This window comes from Bombina bombina, chromosome 5 (genome assembly GCF_027579735.1).
Source record: "Bombina bombina isolate aBomBom1 chromosome 5, aBomBom1.pri, whole genome shotgun sequence".
NCBI classification, from domain to species: Eukaryota; Metazoa; Chordata; class Amphibia; order Anura; family Bombinatoridae; genus Bombina; species Bombina bombina.
The window spans coordinates 483,397,208-483,421,000 of record NC_069503.1 but is presented as its reverse complement, the minus strand read 5'-3'; the positions used below and the strand labels follow the sequence as shown (position 1 = coordinate 483,421,000).

Here is a 23,793-nt window from a genome sequence, read left to right as displayed (position 1 = left end):
GTTAAGATATATTTGAACATACTAGATATTGTTTTATATATGAATACATAATTATATAAATATAGGAGTTCAGAATTGGTAATTTTATGTAGCTGCCTACAAGTAAGTAAATTCGAGCCTATTTAGAACCATTATTTTAAAAATTATTTTTTAAATTTGTAGCAATTTTCTAGCTTTTACTTGATGTAATAGTAAAAGTTAAAATTTAACCCGTTTTAATGTACAGCTCTTGATCTGGAAGAGATTTTATTACTTGATCAGTGATTGTATTTACATGTGTTCCAGAAGGATGCTCCTTTTCTTGGTTGTTGTTCAGTTACATTTTAACTGTTACATTGGGGTTACATCAAATATAAATACAACCATTTTATTTTTTTAACAAAACTGTACAGAACAATTATAAAGTCTTAAAGTGAGGGGATGTTCAGTGTTAGAGAAAAAATGGGCACTCAAAGTGCCTGTACATGGAGGACAATGGGGGACTGTGTTTTCTCTGTAAAAATAAATGTATAGGCTTATATACATATATATTTATTTGTTTATAGGTGTGTATATATATATATATATATATATATATATATATATATATATATACTGTATATATATTTACTTATTTATTGCTGCGCAATTTGCCCCCTGGGTGGTTTGCTGTGGTTGCCAGCATAAAATTGAGGCTCCCTTTGGAGCATAGCGCCTCACCTGTAGTACCAGCGCATATTTACATGCGTTGGTATTACTGAATGGAGCGCAAATATTGTGCTCGCGTAAATGCAATATTGCACTCCACTCATAGGGGCCAATTTATCATGGCCTGAATAGGGCCAAATACCCCTGTTTCCGCTACAGCAGATCATGTCCGCCAGACATTGATAAATCGACCCCATAATCTGGCTCTAAAATTATACATCACCTCTTCCACAATAAATTGAACAAAAATAGAAGTACATTTTGAAGGAATATTAAACACTTGGTGGTAGTAAAAACTATTTTGCAATATACTTATTCTGCTCTTTATTCATCTCATCCTAGTGCTGTGCAGTCTGTGGGGTATTTTGGGGTTATCATGTATACTGTCCACCAAAGCATTGTTAGTAGTTTTAGTGAAACAATTAAGAAAATGTTTAAGCATATTAGTCATAAAACATAACTAATATTTACTTACTGAAGTAACACAAATATAAAAACAGAATTGTTTAATATGCAGAATAATAAGTCTGTAAAATATTCATAATTTATCATAACGACTAAATACATTACATTTGATCACACAACGTAAAGGTAGTAATGTAATTTTATATTTTATTCTTTATCCCAAAACTGCTGCTCATAATGAATGGGGGTTTTTTTCTTCCAGATTTTGGAGGTCAAGATACCTCCAGTCTATTCGACAGGAAATCTTTTCACTTGAGAACCAATACCAGATAGTAATGAACCGAAAAGCTGAGCTTAGAGATCAGGAGGATCTTTTAATATTGCAAGAAGCAGATATCATTGGCATGACCACAACAGGTAATCCAAAATTATTATTTCACTACTCTTCTTAAAAATATGTAAATCTAAAATAATGTTACTTTCATAAGTATTTTGTACAAGTATTTTATAGAATCATAAGATGTATGACATTGTCAGGTGGTTTTTGTTCAGCTCATTGAGAGTGTTCAGATCACTCTAATACAAGCGTTTTCAAAGTCTTAGACGAGGGGCCTCCCCTCTGACGAAATTTAGAAGACAGATCCCACACATATTAAATGTTACTTTATTATTTGTTTGTTTTTTTCTCTTTAGAGAAAATTTAAATATTTTATTTTTAGTTTGAATTTAGGTAATTTGTATCTGAACCAGGGTTCACACACTGCTCTCAACAGATGATTCTGATGAACCAAGAGTGCTTCACTCACATTTGAATTTGCATTTTGCTACTCCTGGGTTAAACATAAGTTATGGATCTAGACAACAAACACAACACAGTCTCTAAGCGACTTTGACCTCAGTGCAGGGCTGGATTGGCCTACCAGGATACCAGGAGATTTCCCGGTGGGCTGCAGCAGCTGGGGCTGGAAAGCTACAATTTTAAGGGGTGATTAATGGGTGCATTTTGGTTGTAGGGTGCCTATATAACATCAATATGGCATTTTATTTAATGCAAAGTAATTTAATTCTGAAAAAAATATTGGGGAAGGAGTATGCCAGTAATCACCTTTGAGGGGAAAATAGGGCATGTGCATTCTACCGAATCAACAGAAAATAGGGCTGGTTTTCATATTTTTCCAGGGCTGCTTTTTATTCCCAGTCCGACCCTGCCTCAGTGCCACGATATAGCAGTGTCATTGTTGGTTCTAAAAAAACATTCTATGTTTTGTCCAAGTCTGCTGCTGCTTGTGGTTTCCGTAGGATAGTGTGAAATGTTACTGCTCCCATGCCTCCCCTTTTATGCTATAGCAACCCCATGGTGAGGCCAGCCTCACACTTTAAAAACTACTGCTCTAATACCACAGTCAGTTGAGAATCAATTAGTAAGTTTTGGTATTAATTAACTAGCGATATAAAAAGGACATATTTTTTCTTTTATGAGTCAGATAGAACATAAAATGTTAAACAACTTTCCTATTTACCTCTATTATAATATTTGCTTCATTCTCTTGGTATCCTTTGTTGAAGGAGCAGCAATGCACTACTGGGAGTCAGCTGAACACATTGGTTGAGCCAATGACAACAGGCATTTAAGTGCAGCTACCAATCAGCAACAAACTTGTTCTACAGAAGCCTCATTTTAAATGCTCTGGAAGTGGAAACTGATTTGGTAGAATAAACAGTAATACACTTTGGTCGAGACTTTCCCCCCTCCAAGTAATCGTTGCGGATTAAAATTTTTGACTAAGAAGCCAAAGTAACACCTGTGGCCTTCTGACCTTTGTGTGAACTTGAGAAATGAATAAACAGACTAGAGGAATGCCTAAAATACTTTGTAGCCTGAAGAAAAAAAAACTTCAAAGCACTAACTACATCCTAATGATGTGTAAGCCTCTCTTTTGAATTCTTTAGATTTGGACAAAGGAACCTCAATTTATCTATTGATGTCCTAAGAAACTACCTTTGAAATCAAATTTGGTTCTTAAAACATCATTACCTTAGGGAAAAACTAGGTAAGGTGAATCAAAACAAAAAAGCAGACAATTTAGAGTATCTTCTAGTAGAAGAAATCGCTAAATGAAACAAAACCTTCCAAGACAGTATCTTAATGTCTAAAAAGTGCATAGGTTCAAAAGGTGAAAGGTGAAGACTCTTAAAACCAAATTAAGTTTCCAAGGGGAAGAAATTGGCCTAATAACTGGCTTTAGTCTGAATAAAGCTTGAACAAAATTCTGAACATCAGAAAGTTTAGTGATTTTACTATGATATAGAACTAAAAAAGCTGAAATTTGACCCTTCAAAGAGCTAGCAGCTTATTTAGACCTTGTATAAATTGCAGAAGTGAATGAATTCTGATAGAATGCCAATTAAAATTCTACTTTTCATGCAAAGAAAGAAAAACTTTCCATACTTTGTAATAGATCTTCTTCATTACAGGTTTCCTAGCCTGGATCAAAGTATTTATGGCAGCATCAAAGACAAACCTCACTGTTTTAAAACTATTAGTACAATCTCCAAGCCATCAGGTTGAGAGACTCGAGATCTTGATGATAAAAGACCAAGGAGCTGCTAGAGTATCTACAAGCTCCACCTGAGGATCTCTGGAAGCAATCAAGTCTATCTCTGGAAGACCCCCACCTCTTGACTATCTGATTGAAAATACTATTCCCCTGGATGAAGGGATTGGCGACTGAGATAATGCGCTTGCCAGTTGTTGACGCCTAAAATATGAATCGCAGAAAAGATACAGGAATTGTTATCTGCCAATTGGAGAATTTGAGACACCTCCTTTATCACTAGAGAACTGCGAGTTCCTCCTTGATGATTGATATATGCCACTGCCGTGACATTGTTCGATTAAGAATGCAAGTAAGTCTCCTCCTTCAGTTGAGTCCAGCTCTGAAGAGCCCTGGAGATTGCATGGAGTTCTAACACATTTATTAGTAACCTTGCCTCCAGAGGAGACCAAACTTCCTGCGCTCTTCTGGATCCCATACTGGGCTCCAACCCAGGAGACTTGCATCTGTCTGTATTATTATGCAGATGAAGAAAGGAAGCCCCCAGAGAAATGGACTGGTGATTTATCCACCAGGAAAATATTCTCTTGTTAAGGGATGTAAACATAATCTTTTTGGCAAACTGATTGTAATCCTTGCACCATTGACACAGCATGCAAAGTTGGAGAGGTCTCATATGAAATTGAGCAAACGAGATTAAATCTGATGCATCAATTATCAAACCTAGAACTTCCATACAGAGCGCTACCGTAGTATTGTTAATCAACTGAAGCTTCATACAACCTTCTTCTGATCTGTTAAGAACAGTCTCGTAGATACTGAGTCTATGACAACTCACAGGAAAGATAATCTGGTCTGAGGCAACTGAAAACACTTTGTAATATTTATTCTTCGTCCATGTTGCTGAAGAAACAACAAAACATTGTTTGTATGAGAAATTACTAAATGTAAAGATGGAGCTTCAACCAAGATATCGTCCAGGTAAGGAGCTACAGAACTGCTCTGAGCTTTTATTACAGACAAGAGGGTTCCCAGAACTTTTGTGATAATTCTGGAAGCTTTAGCCAGACCAAACAGTAAAGCTACAAACTGGAAATGCTTATTCAGAAAGGCAAATCTGAGAATTTGATAATGCCCCTTGTGTATAGTGATATGAAGATAGGTATCCTTCAGCTCTATAGTGGACATGAATTGGCCATGATGAACTAGAGGAAGGATAGTTCTAATTGTTTACAATTCGAAGGTCGGAACTCTGAGAAAACTTGTTCAAGATTTTTGGATCCAGAATAGGCCTGAAACTTCCCTTTTTTTTAACTATAAAGTTGTTGGAGTAAAAACATTGACCTTGTTCCGATAGGGGAAGTGGTAATATCACCCCCATGAGTTCTAGATCCTGAACACATTAAAAAAAGGCTTGTGCCATTACAGGATTCTTTGGCATGTTGGACAGAAGAAACTTTCCTCTGTGAGACCTTGATCTAAAGCTTATTCTGTATTCCTGTTGAATACCCAGGGATCTCGAACAGACTGTACCCAGGCCTTCTGAAAAAGGTGTAATTTGCCCCCTACCAGAATAAGATGTGGATCGGGAGCCGCACCTTCATGCTTAGAATTCTTCCAAGTGGAAGAGGACTTCCATTGAGTTGTAGAAGAGTCATTCTTCTGTAAAGAACATGAGCATTTTTGATTCCTGGATTGATGAAAGGAACAAAAATAATTAAGAGCCCTTCCTTTACCCTTGGATTTTTTGTCCTGAGGGTGAAAAGCTCCTTTACCTCCTCTTACGGTAGAAATAATAGCATTCGGACCATGGGCAAATAAAATGTTTCATTGAAAGGGAAGAGTTAAAAGTCTGGTCCTAGAAACCATGACAGCTAACCAATTTTAGCCACAAGGAGCTTCTGGTTAAAACAGCTAGTGCCATATTGGCGTTAATCTTGATAATATCAACAATCGAATTACAGATAAATGCATTGGCTGACCTAGTAAGACTTATGCAGTGTTGAAAATCCTCATCCATAGAGTTGTCTGAAATCAGACTGACTGTCACACCATAAAGTAGAGGCTGCTGCAACACAGGCTACACTAACAGCTGGTCTAAATAAGAAACCTGCTTGCTGAAAAGCCTTTAAATGGTAAGAATCTAGTTTCCTGTCCATTGGAGCTTTGAAACTACTGTCCTCCAAAGGAATAGGAGTACGCTTTGTCAAGGTAGAAATGGCTCTGTCTACCTAAGGGATCGTTTCCCAAATATACAAATTAGAAAATGATTACAGAAACATCCTCTTAAATTTTGAAGCTGGATTATAAGGAATACCAGACAATGCCCATTCCTTGGCAATTATTTAAGAAATTGCATCTGGTACTGGAAAAACTTCAGGAGCCTTATTTTTGGTAATTACTTTTTTATTTTGTGTAGTGTTATTTTTTTAATTTTTTTGTAATGTTAGGTTTTCTTCTGTAATTTTTTTTATTATTATTTTGGGGGGGGGGGTGGTTTAGGGGTTAATAGTTTTAATTAGTATTTGCAATGGGGGGGTGGCGGATTAGGGGTAAATAGTTTTAATTAGTGTTTGCGATGTGGTGGGAATCACGGTTTAGAGGTTAATAGTTTTTTTATGAGTGTAAGTGTACTTTGTAATGTATTTTTGATGTGTTTTATTTTTGGAAACCAGTTAACCATAGCTCTTAGTTTGCGGTAAGGATTGAAGCATAAAAGGCGATTGCACTAGCGCACTCACGATTTCGCTGCACTTCTAAAATTAGCGGAATGAAAATGGCAAAACTGTTTGTGCCTCACTTGTAATCTAGCCCTAAATAAATTATTAAAAAAATAATTGAATAATCTCTGATTTTTTTTAGCAATTTTACCCCTCCTGAAAGGTAATACTCGCAGTAGCTAGTGAAATGCTTGTGGGGTGTCAATCATCCTGATTGTATCGGATCGGGAGGATTTTAGTCCACCACCTAAAAGATAGAGGAGAAGTTGAGCAGTGTTCTTATGACCAGAAACGATCGCGGTCGGAAGAAGCATTCGCTGCTTGTTTAAATCAACCCCCAAAGATAGGCCTATGCAAGATACATAATTCAATAAAAATAAAGTTTAAAAAAGTAAAGGGCCATGATACCCAAATGTTAAAACACTTGAAAGTGATGCAGCATAGCTGTAAAAAACTGACTAGAAAATATCACCTGAACATCTCTATGTAAAAAAGAAAGATATTTTACCTCAAAATGTCCTAAGTTCTCAAACCCCATTGCAAAGGACTTTAAGCAGCAAATCAGTATGCCTGTCCCGGGACAGGCAAGGGAGTGAGCTTCGTGCACACTCATATTATTTCCCTTTTCAGTTTAAGCAAGTTTACTATGAAATCTCATGAGAGTTGAGTGAAATCTCATGAGATCACAGTAAAAGAGTTCATGACCTCAGCACTGCTGATGCTGATTGGCTGCTGTTCATTTTTTTTTTTTTACCTACAGCTAGACAGCAGCTGAGTATAACTTTTTACACAGAACTTACTCTGCTGAGCTGAGGAAGATGTGAGGTAAAATATCTTCCTTTTTTTTACATAGAGATGCTCAGGTGATATTTTCCTGTATATACTGCATCAGTTTCAAGTGAATTCGCATATGAGTATTATGTCCCTTTAAGTAAATTAGAGCAACCAACACTTTATGGCTGAATATAACAAAATAAGGCCCAGAGAGCTCAATTTATTATTGAGTTTCCCTCCTCCATATTTTTAGTTTAAACTTGTTTTCTAAATAAAATATTTTAATTAAAAGTTCTGAGCCCCAAATGCGGATTGCCACTAGAATTGGGTGTGAAAATATTATTATTATTTTTATTTATTTAAATTGTTAGGAATAAAAACTAAACCCATCCACATGTTCAAGACACCCACAGGCAAGGTTATTTTATTTTTATTTATTTACATGAAATCTCCAGTATTGTTAGCAACTTTAGCCATATAAATCTGCAGTCACTTTCTAGTCTATATTGACTATTTTCTTGTTTCCAGATTTCTCTTGATTTTATCATATGGTTGGTTCAGTGTGTCTGTGTGCATATATGTGAGTCAGTGGCGTATTTAGGTTTCATACTGCCCTAGGCACTAAAAATTCTGCTGCCCCCCCCTCAGATTTAAGGCCTTTTTTGGCCATAATCATTTTTGGTCAGGGTGTAACTTGATTTTGTTTTTTATATGCCATGACAAAGCAGATGTTCATGTTTAAGCGTGCGTGTGTGTATGCATGGTGAGTGTGTGTGTGTGTGTCTGTCTAGTGTGTGTGCAGTGTTTGTATGTGTAGTGCAGTGTGCATGTATGATGAGTGTGTGTAGTGCATGTAGTGCAGTGTGAGTGTGTGCGTGTGTGTGACATCTCTCTGTGTAGTTTGGGTATTTAAACACTTATGTAGGAGTTTACATCTGTGTAAAATTATAACCAGGAAAAGCTTTATCTGTACATTTATATACAACAAAGGGGTGGACATATATTTCATATACAGGATGTAGGTTATATAGCCAATGGTACCGTGTAGAAAGCCATTAATGTTACATGCAGAGAGTCCACCATTTATGAATACACAGGGTACAGATATATTCAGAAATCCTGCATACAGAGAATGCAGGTATACAATCATTAGACAGGCTGCACTGCTTCAAACAGTTGTTTTCTGTGATACACATACAACATTACCTATTACAGATATCCAAAAAACAAGCCACAAAAAATAAATCACTGTTTTTACTTTCCTCTTTAGCAGACAAGGAGTTAAAAAGACCTTAAAGAAAGGTCTTTCCTCACTCATCTCCTTTAGAAGCAGGGAGATTGATTGGCAGCATATACTGAGGCTATCTAACCAGGAAAAATTTTAAAGCTGGCACTTGCACTTAGTAAACACTTTGATCAGTTGAGTGGGGAGAGAAGGTCAGCTCAGCACACAAACAGTAGCTTTGACATAAGGTTTGTTTAAACTAATAGCCCAAAGGGCCATACATGATGAGTGGAAAATATATGTATCATACTGCTGTGCCCCTGAAACACCAGTTCTTTATTGGTGGTTAGTGTGTGACATCACACTATAGGGAGTAGGGTGGTACTCAGCACTCACTTATTCAGGCAGTGATGACAGATCAGCAGAAGCTTGCTTTTTAACTATAACGTTCTGGTGCTGCTGAATCTTTCTTCACTACTGCCTGTCATTTGATGGTCCTGGGTTAGTTGATCATGGTATAGACTCAAAAAGTTCCGCCCCTCCCAATCTGCTGCCCCCTAAGCAAGTGCCTTGTTTACCTAGGCCAAGATACGCCCCTGATGTGAGTATATGTAACATAGTAACATAGTAGATAAGGTTGAAAAAAGACTGAAGTCCATCGAGTTCAACCTATACAAATCTAAAATACTTACAAAAAGCTCCAGTTAAGCTTAAATAACCCCATTAAAATGTGACCCATTTAATACTAGCAATCATATCCATGAATTTTTTTTATATACAGAAATGTATCCAGACTATTTTTAAATGTATCTATGGTATTGGCATTCACTACCTCCTTTGGTAATGAGTTCCACAATTTTATTGCTCTTACAGTGAAAAAACGTTTCCGTTGCAGGAGATTAAATCTCCTTTCCTCCAACCTTAAATTATGACCTCTTGTCAGAAACAATTTTCTTGGAATAAACAGAGCTTCTGCCATCGCTGTATATGGGCCTTGAATATATTTATATAAAGTAATCATGTCACCTCTCAAGCACCTTTTTTCTAAAGAGAACAGACCCAGTTTGGCTTGCCTCTCCTCATAGGTTAATTTCTCCAATCCCCTTATTAGCTTTGTGGCCCTTCTCTGAACTTTTTCTAGTTCTGCAATATCTTTTTTAGCAATCGGTCCCCAGAACTGCACTCCAAACTCAAGGTGAGGTCTTACCAGGGCTTTATATAATGACAGAATTATGCTTTCCTCCCTTGAATCAATGCCTCTTTTAATACATGCTAGTATCTTATTAGCCTTTGAAGCCGCTGCCCTGCATTGTGCACTCATCTTTATCTTGTTATCTATTACTACTCCCAAATCCCTTTCCTCCTGTGTTTGGCTAAGTCTTGTCCCATTTAAAAAATACGTAGCCTGCTTATTTTACTTCCAAAATGTAGAACCTTGCATTTTTCCGTATTAAATCTCATTTTCCATTCACTTGCCCATAGTTCTAATTTTAGCAAATCCCTTTGTTAGTCCAAGTAACAATTCTAGAAATTCTAGTAGAAAAATTCTTCGTGCCATGAGCACAAATGCTCGCAGCTTAGGAAATAAATTACCTGAACTCATTTCAATAATGACTAGGGACAACTTGGATTTAGTAGCTATAACAGAAACATGGTACAATGATTTGCATGACTGGGACATAGTCATACCTGGATACAGGTTATTTAAAAAGAACAGAGTAGGAAAGAAAGGTGGAGGAGTTGCTTTGTATGTAAATGAAAATATAAAGGTTACTGAAATTGTAGGAACAAATGATGAGGTGGAAAGTATTTGGGTGACTTTGGAAATTGGAGATAAAAATGTTTTTAGAATAGGGGTTGTATATAGGCCTCCATTGCAGGATGAAAAACTGGACAATCTGTTATTAGATGAAATAACCAAAATGACCATGAAGGGTAAGGTTATAGTACTGGGGGACTTTAATTTGCCAGATATAGACTGGAAGATTCCTTCTGCTAGATCGGCTAGAAGCAGGTATATTCTTGAATCTCTGCTAGGGGAATCACTTGAACAATTAGTCAAGGAACCAACTCGTAAGGAAGCTATATTAGATCTAATACTTACAAACAGTGATACAGTTTCAGATGTGTCTGTAGGTGAGAACTTAGGATCCAGTGATCATCAATCTGTTTGGTTTAGTATTCATGTTCAGGAACTGTACACCCAGACTAAAACAAAAGTTTTAGACTTTAGGACGGCAGATTTTTCATTAATGGGAGAATACCTAAAAAACTATTTAAAGGGGAAAAATCTTATTACAGGGGTTCAAGAACAGTGGGAATTTGTGAAAGGTGCCATTTTAGATGCAACCGCACACTGTATTAGACATGTCTGTAAAAGTAAAAGAAAGCGGAAACCAATTTGGTTTTCCAAAGAAGTAGCACATGCTGTAAAGACAAAAAAGATAGCTTATAAAAATTACAGACACACACAAGCAGATGATGATATGAAAATATGGAGACTCCAACAAAAAAAGACTAAGCAGTTAATTAGGAAGGTTAAAGCTGATGCAGAAGAGAAGATAGCACAGTCAGTAAAACATGGGGACAAAACATTCTTTAGATATATCAGTGAAAGAAGAAAAAATAAGGTAGGAATAGTAAAATTGAAATCAGTTGATGGTAGAATAATAGAAGGAGATAAGCAGATTGCAGACTGTCTCAATGATTACTTCTGTTCTGTTTTCACTAAAGATTGTGAAGATACAATGTCTACATTAAGGGATGCTATGCAAAATAGAAACAAGCTTAACAGTAATCTTTTTACAGAGGATGAGGTTTTGTTAGCATTATCAAAAATAAATGTTACAAAGGCAGTGGGTCCTGATAATATTCATCCAAGGGTTTTAAAAGAACTTCGTTCAGTGCTAACTGTCCCATTAACTGATCTGTTTAATCAGTCACTATTAACAGGAGCTGTCCCAGATGATTGGAGAATAGCAAATGTAATACCTCTTCATAAAAAGGGCAGTAGAGAAGAATCTGGCAACTACAGGCCAGTTAGTTTAACTTCAGTAGTAGGGAAATTAATGGAAAGCCTCTTAAAGGAAAGAATTATGACTTACATAAAGACAAACAATTTAGAGGACCAAAATCAGCATGGTTTTACTTCAGGGAGATCATGTCAGACTAATCTAATTGACTTCTTTGATTATGTAACAAAAGTATTAGACAAGGGAGGAGCAGTTGATGTAGCATATCTAGATTTCAGCAAAGCATTTGACACCGTCCCACACAATAAACTTATTCACAAACTATATCTCCTTGGTCTAGATTCAAAAATTGTGAACTGGGTGGAATGCTGGCTTAAGGACAGAAAACAAAGTGTCTTAGTAAATGGAGTTCATTCAGCAGAGGGGGCTGTTACTAGTGGTGTTCCTCAGGGGTCAGTTCTGGGGCCTGTTTTGTTTAACATATTTATCTGCGATATCAGCAAAGGGCTACAGGGGAAAGTATGTCTCTTTGCAGATGATACAAAAATTTGCAACAGAGTGGATGTTCCAGGGGGGGTAGACAAAATGAGAAGTGATATACAACAATTGGAGGATTGGACAAACGACTGGGATCTAAAGTTTAACACAGCAAAGTGTAAAATAATGCATTTAGGGAAGAAAAATCCAAATGTTAATTACAGACTCAATGACACTTTACTGACTGTTACAGACGAGGAACAGGACTTGGGAATTATTATTTCAGATTATTTAAAACTTAGTAAACAATGTAGTAAGGCAGCGAGTAAGGCTAGCAGAATGCTTGGATGTATTGGTAGAGGTATTTGCAGCAGAAATAGTAAGGTTCTTATGCCACTTTATAGATCATTAGTTAGGCCTCATCTTGAGTATTGTGTGCAGTTCTGGAGGCCATATCTTCAGAAGGATATTAACAAACTTGAATCTGTGCAAAGGAGGGCTACCAAAATGGTACATGGTCTAAAAAATAAAACTTACCAGGATAGGCTCAATGACCTAAATATGTATAGCTTAGAGGAGAGAAGGGAAAGAGGTGATATGATAGCAACTTTCAAGTACATTAAAGGGTTTAGTAAAACTGAGGCTGTGGGTATTTTACATAAAATGGAAAATTCAAGAACAAGGGGTCATGAGCTCAAGCTAAAGGGTAGTAGATTCAGGAGTAATTTGAGGAAGCACTTCTTTACAGAAAGAGTGATTGATTTATGGAATAAACTTCCTCAAGAGGTAGTAGCAACAAACACTGTGGGGGACTTTAAAAATGCATGGGACAAGCATAGGGCTATCCTACGAACTAGATAAGTTTATACTGTTAGGTAAGGTGGGGCAGACTTGCTGGGCCTATGGCTCTTATCTGCCGTCAATATCTATGTTTCTATGTTTCTATGTAAAGAGAGTTCGTCCTGCTCTGACCTAATGACCTTACTTAACTTAGTATCATCTGCAAAAATAGAGATGTCGCTATTTAATCCTTGCTCCAAGTCATTTATAAAAATATTAAAAAGAACAGGGCCCAGTACTGATCCCTGGGGGACGCCACTGATTACCTTTGTCCAATCTGAGTATGATCCATTTACTACTACTCGTTGCTCCCTATCTTTTATCCAGTTATTTATCCATGAGCTAACATTTTCAGCTTTTCCCAGTCCCTTAATTTTGTGCATTAATCTCTCATGTGGCACTGTATCAAATGCCTTTGCAAAATCTAAGTATATCACATCAACTGATTCCCCTTTATCTATATTTTTACTTACTTCCTCGTAGAATCTAATTAGATTAGTTTGACATGATCTATTTCTCCTAAAGCCATGCTGATTAGAACTCATAATCTTGTTTACACGAATATGCTCATCAATATAATCCCTTATAATCCCTTCAAATATCTTCCCCACTATTGATGTCAGACTAACTAAAATATGTGTGTGTATGTATGTATGTGAATGAGTGTGTGTCTGTTATTTATTGCTACCTTAAAAACTGAACGTTTACAGGTAGTTTGGAGTGGCTGCTTCTTGTTCATGAGGGAGTCTGGTTAGATGTATTGGGTCTGTAAGAATGTAATCCTCTATATTTGTGTTGCAAGAATGAACTGTGGTTATTTGGCTTCTGTAAAGGCTGGATTAGATGAATATATTGTTCAATGTAAAATACGCTCATGTTTCATATTGGGCTTTTTCTTTTTTCTTCCAAAAAGCTTTCTAAAAAATGTCATGTATACAGTATAATTTGTTGTTTTAGGGGCTGCTAAGTTCAGAAGAATACTCCAAAACATTCAACCTAAAATTGTAGTTGTTGAGGAAGCTGCAGAAGTATTAGAAGCTCACATCATCACAGCATTAAGTCCAGGATGCAAGCAACTTGTACTAATTGGAGACCATCAGCAGGTACTGTACATTTCTAATCAAAAATAGTCACATAATATAACAAGATAGTTTTGTGGAAGTGCAGAAAGAGATTTTTGCTGGTCAATTAAAGACGGGTTTACATCTCGTATTACAAGCTGAAAGTAAAGTACTGGATGTGTATATCCCATTTTAATTTGACTCTAAGCACTGTGTCCATAAAATCTGTGCACTGAGTTTTGCATGTAAGTCTCCTCAATAGCAAGGTCAATAAAAAATTCTATTGAAAGCATATCCTATCTACAGCAGAAAACTTAGCAATACATGTGAAAATAGTATGAAAAGAACCCTGTCTTTCCGAAATAGGTTTTACTATTATAGACCCTGGTGTAGCCTGATGCAAATATTTAAGTTAACAGGAGCATTGATAGCAATCTGGGGGCTCCCACCGGGGCTTCACGATTTGCGTGGTGTGCAATGACGAGATGATGTCACCGCACAACTTTATTTAAAATTGACAATAGACAATTTAGGGAAATGGGGGCATTCTGCTCTTAGAAACTTGGGGATCTGGAAAAAAAAAGTAAAAAATAAATTAAAAAAAGTAAAAAAAAAAAAAAAAAGCTCAAATCCAGCTTAGAACCTAGGTGGGAAATGGCTTAGCATCCAAAGGGTTAAATTCAATAGCTCCTTTCAAAATGCCATCCTATGGGCCTCATTTATTAAGGTGTGACTGAAATGCTAGTGAAATAACAGCAGTCTAGAGATAAAACAATTGATGGTACATCCAGTGAAAACACCTGTGGTCCCAACAACAGCATGGAAGGCCTACCTGTGGTCCACAACTCTGACCATCTGTTACAGTTAAACAATCCATATGAGCAATATGTGTTTGTGGTATTTTCATTTATGCTACATTTGCAAAAAATGACACTTATTACATGACATTTTAATAAAAAAAATTGATAGGCCATAAGCCCTTTCTTATTGTTTTTATCCCAACAACTCACTATAAGGTCCACTTGGACATATAGATGTGTCCTTCCATTAACTTTTTCTGATATCAGGTTAAATTGTATTGATGTTCACAGTCTGATTGATGCATTCTCTTATTATTGTTCTTTCACAGTTGCGCCCAAGCACAGCCGTGTATGAGCTGGCCAGGAACTTCAACTTAGAGGTGTCTATGTTTGAAAGGCTGATTTGCATGAACGTTCCATATGTTCGCCTTGACTTTCAAGTAAGTTCTATCAAAAACAGTTACTATTCAATACAATCATCAATTTACTAATTAGCAAACATTTTTTTAGGAGACTGTAGTGTATATTATCAGTATAACTTAAAATCAGTGTTTAAGAAATATAATTGTTTCAGCAGAAGGAGTTTACCAGGATAATCTTTACTGGCAAATAATGATGAAGAACTAATAAAACTGTAGTAAGCAGTAAACAGTTTACAATAAAAAAAAATATAAGCACGCCATCATATACCAAAAATAGTGCTTATACATTTGTATGGTAAGGTTGTGAAATTCATTGTATTACTTTAAAAAATATCAAAAATATACATGTTAGAGGAAACTGTTTTAAACAGGGTATTGTAATTTTGGGTATTTTTTTATATATATTTAATTTTTAATATTGTTATTATGCACAGTAAACCTATTTTGTGCAGGGAGAAGTAGAAATTTGGCGAGTCATTGTTTCAATAGCACAAATATCACAACTTTTCCTTTTGATAATGGACAACTAGAGATATTTTGGAATCCTGCCATTTGTTAAAGTGATGGTAAAGCCAAGCGTTTAACAAACGCTAGGATTTACCATCACTAAAAATCAAGGGGAGTTTAAGTGATGAGATCTAAAAAATAGGGTACTAAACTCACCCTTTCTGTTTCGTTGCCCAACGCTAAACTCAGCGGCTCCGGCCGCCCATGGCACATCGGTCTTCTACCAATGAGGTTCCGCTTGCACCTCTAAACCACTAGCTGTGCGTGCTTACAGGGACTTGTCAGTTGACACGCACAGATGTTGGTTCAGCGGTGCAAACGTCACCTCATTGAAAAAAAAAAGATGTGCTGTGGGTGGCCAGAGCCACTGAATTTAGCGCTGTGTAACGAAACAGAAAGGGTGAGTTTAGCACCGTATTTTTTAGATCTCATCGCTTAAACTCCCCTCGCGTTTTAGTGATGGTAAAACCTAGCGTTTGTTAAATGCTTGGATTTACCATCACTTCAGTTGTAGAAGTTTCTTTTGTGAGATATCAATTTCCCACATACGTTTCCTTGATTGATTTCCCTACTTGGGATACTTGTTTTCCTGCATTTTGGTAAATGGGGCCTATATTCCTTTAGATTCCAACATAGAAATAAAATCATTCCAATATCATTTTAGTAACTGTAGGTTATCATGGTGTCTGTTATAGCCCAGCCCTCTGTGTATTACATTATTAGTAGTTTTTATTAATTGTAGCACTGCTACTTCTATTTCTTATAAACTTGTTTTAAATTCATTGTGTACAGAAAAGTGAACATCCTAGAACTGATGCCAGAACCAGTTGCAAGTAACAGATACGTTATCATCACCACAAATGCAACAGACCTCTTTGAGTCGATAAGAAATCTTTATTCTAACTTTAGACATGACACATAACTTTCAAGTAATTTATAGTTAAATTAACCTCAGTGGATTTTTCCCTGGTAAATTGTAAATACTAATTAGTAGTCATATGGGAAAATATTTCCTATGCGAAATCAAAAATATAAAGTATGTATTTTGATAATTCAAGCATGATTGAGTTATACACAGTCTGAAAGTGATCATTGTAAGTATTATAAACTATTAAGCTAGTTGTCTTTAAAATGATTTATGTTTTTTCAGAAATAAATCTTCAGAAATAAATATATAGGTTGTCAGTGTGCTCAAGTTCTCCAGTTGTGCCTCTCGCTGTACTCCCACACCTTATGAATGTCCCTTATCTACCCGTATCCTGTCCATGTAATGTCACTTCCCACCCACTCACCACCTAATCTCACCTCCAACCCAATGTGACTCCATTTCCAAAGTGACACAACTCCAATGCTTTATTTCCCAGACTAAACTCATCCCAGTCCTAGAAATGCTGGAATATCTGCAATATAAATGAACTTATGTGATCACAAGTTGTGTATATGCAATAGTTTTCGGTATAAAGGCAGTTTTAAAATTGTTTTTTTTTTTATCTGGCTTTAAATGGTTTTATCATTCTGGCTTCTCACTGTTTAGTATTTGTTTAGATGCATGGGTTCTGGGTATTTAGTAGTTTAAATTTATGTAGAAGCTGCAAAGTACAAAGGACACTGTTTTCTTTCCTATGACATGGAGAGTCCACAACGTCATTACAATTACTAGTGGGATATTAAACTCCTGGCCAGCAGGAGGAGGCAAAGAGCACCCCAGCAAAGCTGTTAAGTGTAACTTCCCGTACCCATAATCCCCAGTCATTCTCTTTGCCTCTGGCAATCAAGGTGTGATGTTGGTGTCTGAAGATTTTAATCCTTTTTATGGGTACTTTGTTTTTGTTTTGTTTTTTTATCTGGCTTTAAATGGTTTTATCATTCTGGCTTCTCACTGTTTAGTATTTGTTTAGATGCATGGGTTCTGGGTATTTAGTAGTAGCATTGGAAAGGTAGGTTTTAGTTTAAATTTATGTAGAAGCTGCAAAGTACAAAGGACACTGTTTTCTTTCCTATGACATGGAGAGTCCACAACGTCATTACAATTACTAGTGGGATATTAAACTCCTGGCCAGCAGGAGGAGGCAAAGAGCATCCCAGCAAAGCTGTTAAGTGTAACTTCCCGCACCCATAATCCCCAGTCATTCTCTTTGCCTCTGGCAATCAAGGTTGTGCGAAGTTGGTGTCTGAAGATTTTAATCCTTTTTATGGGTACTTTTCCCTGCAAGCAAGGATTGGGGTTTTAGCTGTGTCCATGTCAATCTCTTCAGTAAGAGTAGTGGTGGCTTTTAAGCAGTTAAAAGGTGGTGAGGTAGTCTTTGCTTTTATTTTAACACTTTGCTTCCCCTTTAAAATAAGCCAGAGTTGGTTACTCTGCTCTTTATTTTCCTACAGGTCCATGACAGAGTAAAGTACCTGCCACACTTAAAGAGCAGCATCTGTCCTGCAGGATCTAAGGTACAGTAAGTGCCTTTGTCTTCTAGGTACTGGAGGACAGTGCACTTAAGAAGTTAATCCTCTTTCTTTCAACTTAAGGATTCATATTATGGACAGATGTGTTTGCACTTTTTATGTGAAATAGTGAAGGCTAAAACAGCAGTGTTTATGTGGGACACAGTATGAGAAGAGAGACTGGGCTAGGGGTTCAGAGGAAAGTTGATTTCCTTTATTTAATGCAGGCTATCAAGACAACACTTGGTAGACATCTCCTAACGATTTACAGGATAACCGAGGAGTTCTGAGGACTTTTGAGATATCGTCTTTCTTCAGCCTTTCCTCATAGTGGTTTTTTTATTGTTCACGCACTTTTTTTGGTCTTTGAAGAGGTTGATTCTTCTGCTTCTGGAGAGTATCGCTCCCAACTACTAGTGGGGATTCAATCTGTCTGGTAGGAGGTTAGGCAATATTACTAAGGAAACTTTTAGAGAGTGTTTAACTTTCACCTATATTACAAGTTTTGTGTTTGGCTTTTAACGCTGAAAAAAATGGTCATTTCAGCATTAAAACAGCACCACAGCCATTACAAGTTTTGTTTGTATAGCTGTACCACAAGCCTTTTTAGCCTGTAACGCAACGTCAGTACCGCACTCGTAAAAATTTAATTTTTTCATGGGACTTCCATTGCGCAGCCATTACGAGTTTTGCGGTGAGGCTAAAATGTTTGCGTTCCATCCTACATCGACAAGATCCGTTTTGCAATTTGAGAGCAGTAGTTATGAGTTTTACGCAACAAAACTGTTACATAAAACTCATAACTAAACTTTTACAAAGTACACTAACACCTATAAACTACCTATTAACCCTTAAACTGAGGCCCTCCCGCATTGCAAACACTATATTAAAGTAAATAACCCCTAATCTGCCGCTCCTCAACATCGCCGCCACTATACTAAAGTTATTAACCCCTATTCCCCCGCACCCCAACATCGCCCACACTATAATAAAGATATTAACCCCTATTCCGCCACTACCCGACACCGCCGACACTATAATAAACCTATTAACCCCTAAACCGCAAGCCCCCCACAATGAAATATACTAAATTAAACTATTAACCCCTAAACCGAAAGCCCCCCACATCGCTATAAACTAATTTAAACTAGTAACCCCTAAACCTAATTACAATTTCCCTATCTTAAAGGGACACTGAACACAATTTTTTTATTTTATGATTCGGATAGAGCATGAAATTTTAAGCAACTTCCTACTTTACTCCTAGATGTCCATTTATCAAGCTCTGGATGGAGCTTGAGGGCCTGTGTTTCTGGCGAGTCTTCAGACTCGCCAGAAACAGCAGTTATGAAGCAGCGGTCTGCTCTGAGCAGGTGGACAGAGATCGCCGGAATTCAACCCGATCGAGTATGATCGGGTTGATTGACACCCCCTGATGGCGGCTGATTGGCCGCGAGTCTGCAGGGGGTAGCGTTGCACCAGCAGCTCACAAGAGCTGCTGGTGCAATGCTGACTACAGAGAGCGTATTTCTCTCCGCATTCAGCGAGGTCTGTTGGACCTGATCCGCACAGTTGGATCAGGTCCGACAGACCTTTGATAAATATCCCCCTATTTTCAATTTTTCTTTGTTCTCTTGCTATCTTTATTTTAAAAGCAGGATTGTAAATCTTAGCAGCCAGCCCATTTTAGGTTCAGCACCATGGATAGCGCTTGCTTATTGGAGGCTTACATTTACCCACCAATAAGCAAGCATAACCCAGGTTCTCAACCAAAAATGGGCCAGCTCCTATGCATCACATTTCTGCTTTTTAAATAAAGATAGCAAGAGAACGAAGAAAAATTGATAATAGGAGTAAATTAGAAAGTTGCTTAAAATTGCATGCTCTATCTGAATCATGAAAGAAAAAATTTGGGTTTAGTGTCCCTTTAAATTAAATTAAAACTTACCTGTCAAATTAAAAAAGCTAAGTTTAAACTAACAATTAAACTAATATAACTATTAAACTAAAATTAAACTAACTATCAATTCAAGAAAACTAAAATACACATTAAAAAAATCCTAACACTACTATAAAAATTACAAACTATCTAATTACAAAAAATAACAAAAACTAAATTACGAAAAATACTAGCCTACAATAAACTACCAATAGTCCTTAAAAGGGCCTTTTGTAGGGCATTGCCCTAAGTTAAACAGCTCTTTTATTTGTAAAAAAAAACACAAAGACTCCTCCAACAGTAAAACCCACCATCCAACCAACCCACCCCAAATAAAAAACCTAACTCTAACAAAAACCTAAGCTACCTATTGCCCTGAAAAGGGCATTTGTATGGGCATCGCCCTTAAAAAGGCATTTAGCTCTTTTGCATTGCTCTGAAAAAAAAAAATGCACCCAAAAAAGTTTAAAAAATCCTAACACTAACCCAGAAGATCCACTTATGGTTCCTGAAGTCCGGACATCCAGGCGGCAAGAGGTCTTCATCCAGCCGGCTCCATCTTCATCCATTGCGGGACCGGCATCTTCTTCATCCCTGCGGAGGCGGAGCAGTCGATGCGCGGAGGCGGAGGTCCAAGGCAGAGGTCCAGGCGAAGGTCCAAGGCGGAGGTCCATTGATCCGACGTGGAGGTCCTCTTCATGCGATCGTCCGCCGCACACTGAGGATTGAAATGCAGGGTACCCCTTTTATACTGGGGGTACCATTGCATTCCTATTGGCTGAAAAATTTTAATCAGCCAATAGGAATTAGGGCTGCTAAACTCCTATTGGCTGTTCAAATCAGCCAATAGGATTTAAGAGGTATTATTTAGTTAATAAGTGTAACTTTAATTCATCTCTATTTTAATTATGTTAAAGTTAGGGGTTGTTAGGGTTAGGTTTAGGGGTTAATAGTTTAATTTACGTTGTTGTGATGTGGGGGGCTGGCGGTTTAGGGTTAATAGGTTTATTTAGTGGTAGTGATGTGGGAGGCCAGAGATTTAGGGGTTAATAGCTTTATTTAGTGTTGGCGATATCGGGGAGCGGCGGAATAGGGGTTAATAGATTTATTTAGGTGGCAGCGATATCGGGAGCAGCAGATTAGGGGTTAATAGATTTATTTAGGTGGCAGCGATATCGGGAGCAGCAGATTAGGGGTTAATAACATTATGTAGGTGTCGGCGATGTCGGGGGCGGCAGATTAGGGTTGTTTAGACTTAGGGTTTATGTTAGGGTGTTAGGTTGAAACGTTACCTTTTTTTCCCCATAGACATCAATGGGGCTGCATAACAAAGCTTTTCTTTCCACGATCGCAGGTGGGTTTTTTCTAACCTGCTCTCCCCATTGATGTCTATGGGGAAAGCGTGCACGAGCACGTCAAAACAACGCTTGTATTTTGTGTGGTATGGAGCTCAACGCAACCATATCGCATGCACAAGGTGGCTGTTTCAAAACTTGTAATGGCTGCGCTATAGAGGGTGAAATAACGCAACTTTTGTTGCGTTTGTTAAATTCCCTATAGCGTACATAACTCAGAATCTACCTGTTTATTTTATTTTTGACTCTGTTATACAGCTCAAAGTATAAACCGTTTTTATTTTTAATAACCTTATATTTTTGATTTGCTTGGAGTTTAGTTTTAATGGTTTCTCATAATGTGCCTTCTGTGTCCTCTCATCCCCCTGGGGGTGTTTATTTACCTGGGGATTTTGACGTGCAGATTTCTTCTGCAGTAACTGCGGCATTGTCAGCTTTTCCTTCATCAGGTAAGCGTAAGGACTGCATTAGCCAATCTTTCTCAGATGTCTGACGAGGAGAATGCTTCAGTAGCTTCTGAAGGTGAGATCTCAGACTCTGACACTCCAGCAGATAAATCTTCAGAATCTGAAGAGGTTAATTTTTATATTAAACTTGAACATCTCCAGTTACTACTGAAGGAGGTTCTAGCTACTTTAGATGACTCTGAGCGTTCGGTTGCTGTTAAACCCACAAAGTCTTCTAAATTGGATAGAGTTTATGATTCTCCATCTTCTGAGGAGGTCTGAAATTATTGCTCAGAAATGGGATAAACCAGGGTTTCCCTTTTCCCCTTCCCCTGTTTTTAAGAAGATGTTTCCTGTTGCTGACTCTATTCGAGACTCATGGTGCACGGTTCCTAAAGTTGAAGGATCTATTTCTACTCTTGCCAAGAGAACTACTATTCCTATAGAGGATAGTTGCTCTTTTAAGGATTCAATGGATAAGAAGCTAGAAGCTTACATAAAAAAATGACATCCATCAAGGATTACAGTGGCAACCTGCAGCGAGTATTGCCATGGTTGCGGGTGCTGCATCCTATTGGTGTGACCTTATTACTGAGGAAACTATGGTAGAGGAGATCCAGGATACTACCAAGGCTCTCAAATTGGCCAATACCTTTATCTGCGATGCCAACATGCAGATAATTCGACTGAGAGCTAAGATGTCTAGTTTCACTGTACTAACACGCAGAACTCTGTAGTTAAAATCTTGGTCGACCAATGTCTCTTCTAAGGCCAAGCTTTTGGCTTTACCTTATAAGGGACAGACTCTGTTCGGACCTGGTCTGGCGGAGATAATTTCAGAGATTACGGTGGAAAGGGATCTTTCCTACCTTAGGACAAGAAGAATAGACCTAGAGGTCGCCGGACTTCTAATTTTCATTCTTTTCGTAACTTTAAGGGACAAAAGTATTCTTCCTCCTCTTCCAAACCTGACCAATCCAGATCCACTTGGAATTTCAACCAGCCCTGGAACAAGGGAATACAGAACAAGAAGCCTTCTGCTGACTCTAAATCAGCATGAAGGTTCCGCCCCCGATTCCAGTGGGGGGCAGGCTTTCTCTTTTTCGTCAAGCCTGGATACGCAATGTCCCAGATCCTTGGGCGGTGGACATAGTATCCCAGGGCGACAGAATGGGATTCAAGTCTTGCACTCCAAGGGGCAGGTTTCTTCTATCAAGACTATCCTCAAACCACATAAAGAAGGAGGCCTTCTTAAGCTGTGTAAAGGACCTATACTCTCTGGGGGTTATTGTTCCAGTACCACTAAGAGAACAGGGTTTAGGATTCTATTCAAATCTATTTGTGGTTCCCAAAAAGGAGGGAACTTTTCGGCCCATTCTAGATCTCAAGTGTCTCAACAAATTCCTCAGGGTTCCGTTCCTCAAGATGGAAACTATTCATTCCATTCTTCCTTTGGTACAGGAAGGTCAGTTTATGACGACCATAGACCTAAAGTATGCATACCTTCATGTTCCCATTTACAGGGAACACCATCAGTATCTGAAGTTTGCCTTTCTGGACAGGCATTTCCAATTTGTTGCTCTTACATTTGGCCTGGCCACAGCTCACAGAATATTCACAAAGGTTCTGGGGGCGCTATTGGCAGTGATCAGGTCCCAGGGAATGGCTGTGGCGCCTTACCTAGACGACATCTTAGTACAGACATCATCTTTTCAACTAGCCCAATCTCATACAGAGATACTGTTGTCTTTTCTATGTTCCCACAGGTGGAAGGTGAATTTGGTAAATAGTTCTTTTGTTCCATCTACCAAGGTGGGTTTTTGTAGGGACTATAAAAGATTCCCTGTCCATGAAGATTTTCCTGAGGGAGGTCAGAAAAAACAAAATTCTTGCTTCCTGTCTTTCTGTCCAGTCTGCCTTCCGTCCATCTGTGGCTCAATGCATGTAAGTGATTGGCCTGATGGTGGCATCCATGGACATCATTCTTTTTGCTTAGTTTCATCTACGTCCGCTGCAACTTTGTATGCTCCGTCAATGGAACAGATACCATTCGGATTTATCACAGAGGATAATTCTGGACCCTTTAACTAGAGACTCTCTCGTGGTGGGTGTCACAGGAACATCTGTCTCGGGCCTCTTGCTTCCTGAGACCTCCCTGGGAAAGTGTGACTA

The 23,793-nt window shown here is 37.8% G+C and overlaps 1 protein-coding gene across 2 annotated transcripts in view; it reads left to right on the top strand.

The window, feature by feature from the left end:
* LOC128660496 (NFX1-type zinc finger-containing protein 1) overlaps positions 1–23,793 on the top strand; it is a 325,702-nt gene that overhangs the window by 280,290 nt on the left and 21,619 nt on the right. For both annotated transcript variants that reach the window (XM_053714391.1, XM_053714390.1), the window contains exons 14-16: positions 1,355–1,509; positions 13,613–13,758; positions 14,846–14,956. In XM_053714391.1, the coding sequence (XP_053570366.1) occupies positions 1,355–1,509; positions 13,613–13,758; positions 14,846–14,956 (412 nt within the window). The remainder of the gene's footprint in view (positions 1–1,354; positions 1,510–13,612; positions 13,759–14,845; positions 14,957–23,793) is intronic.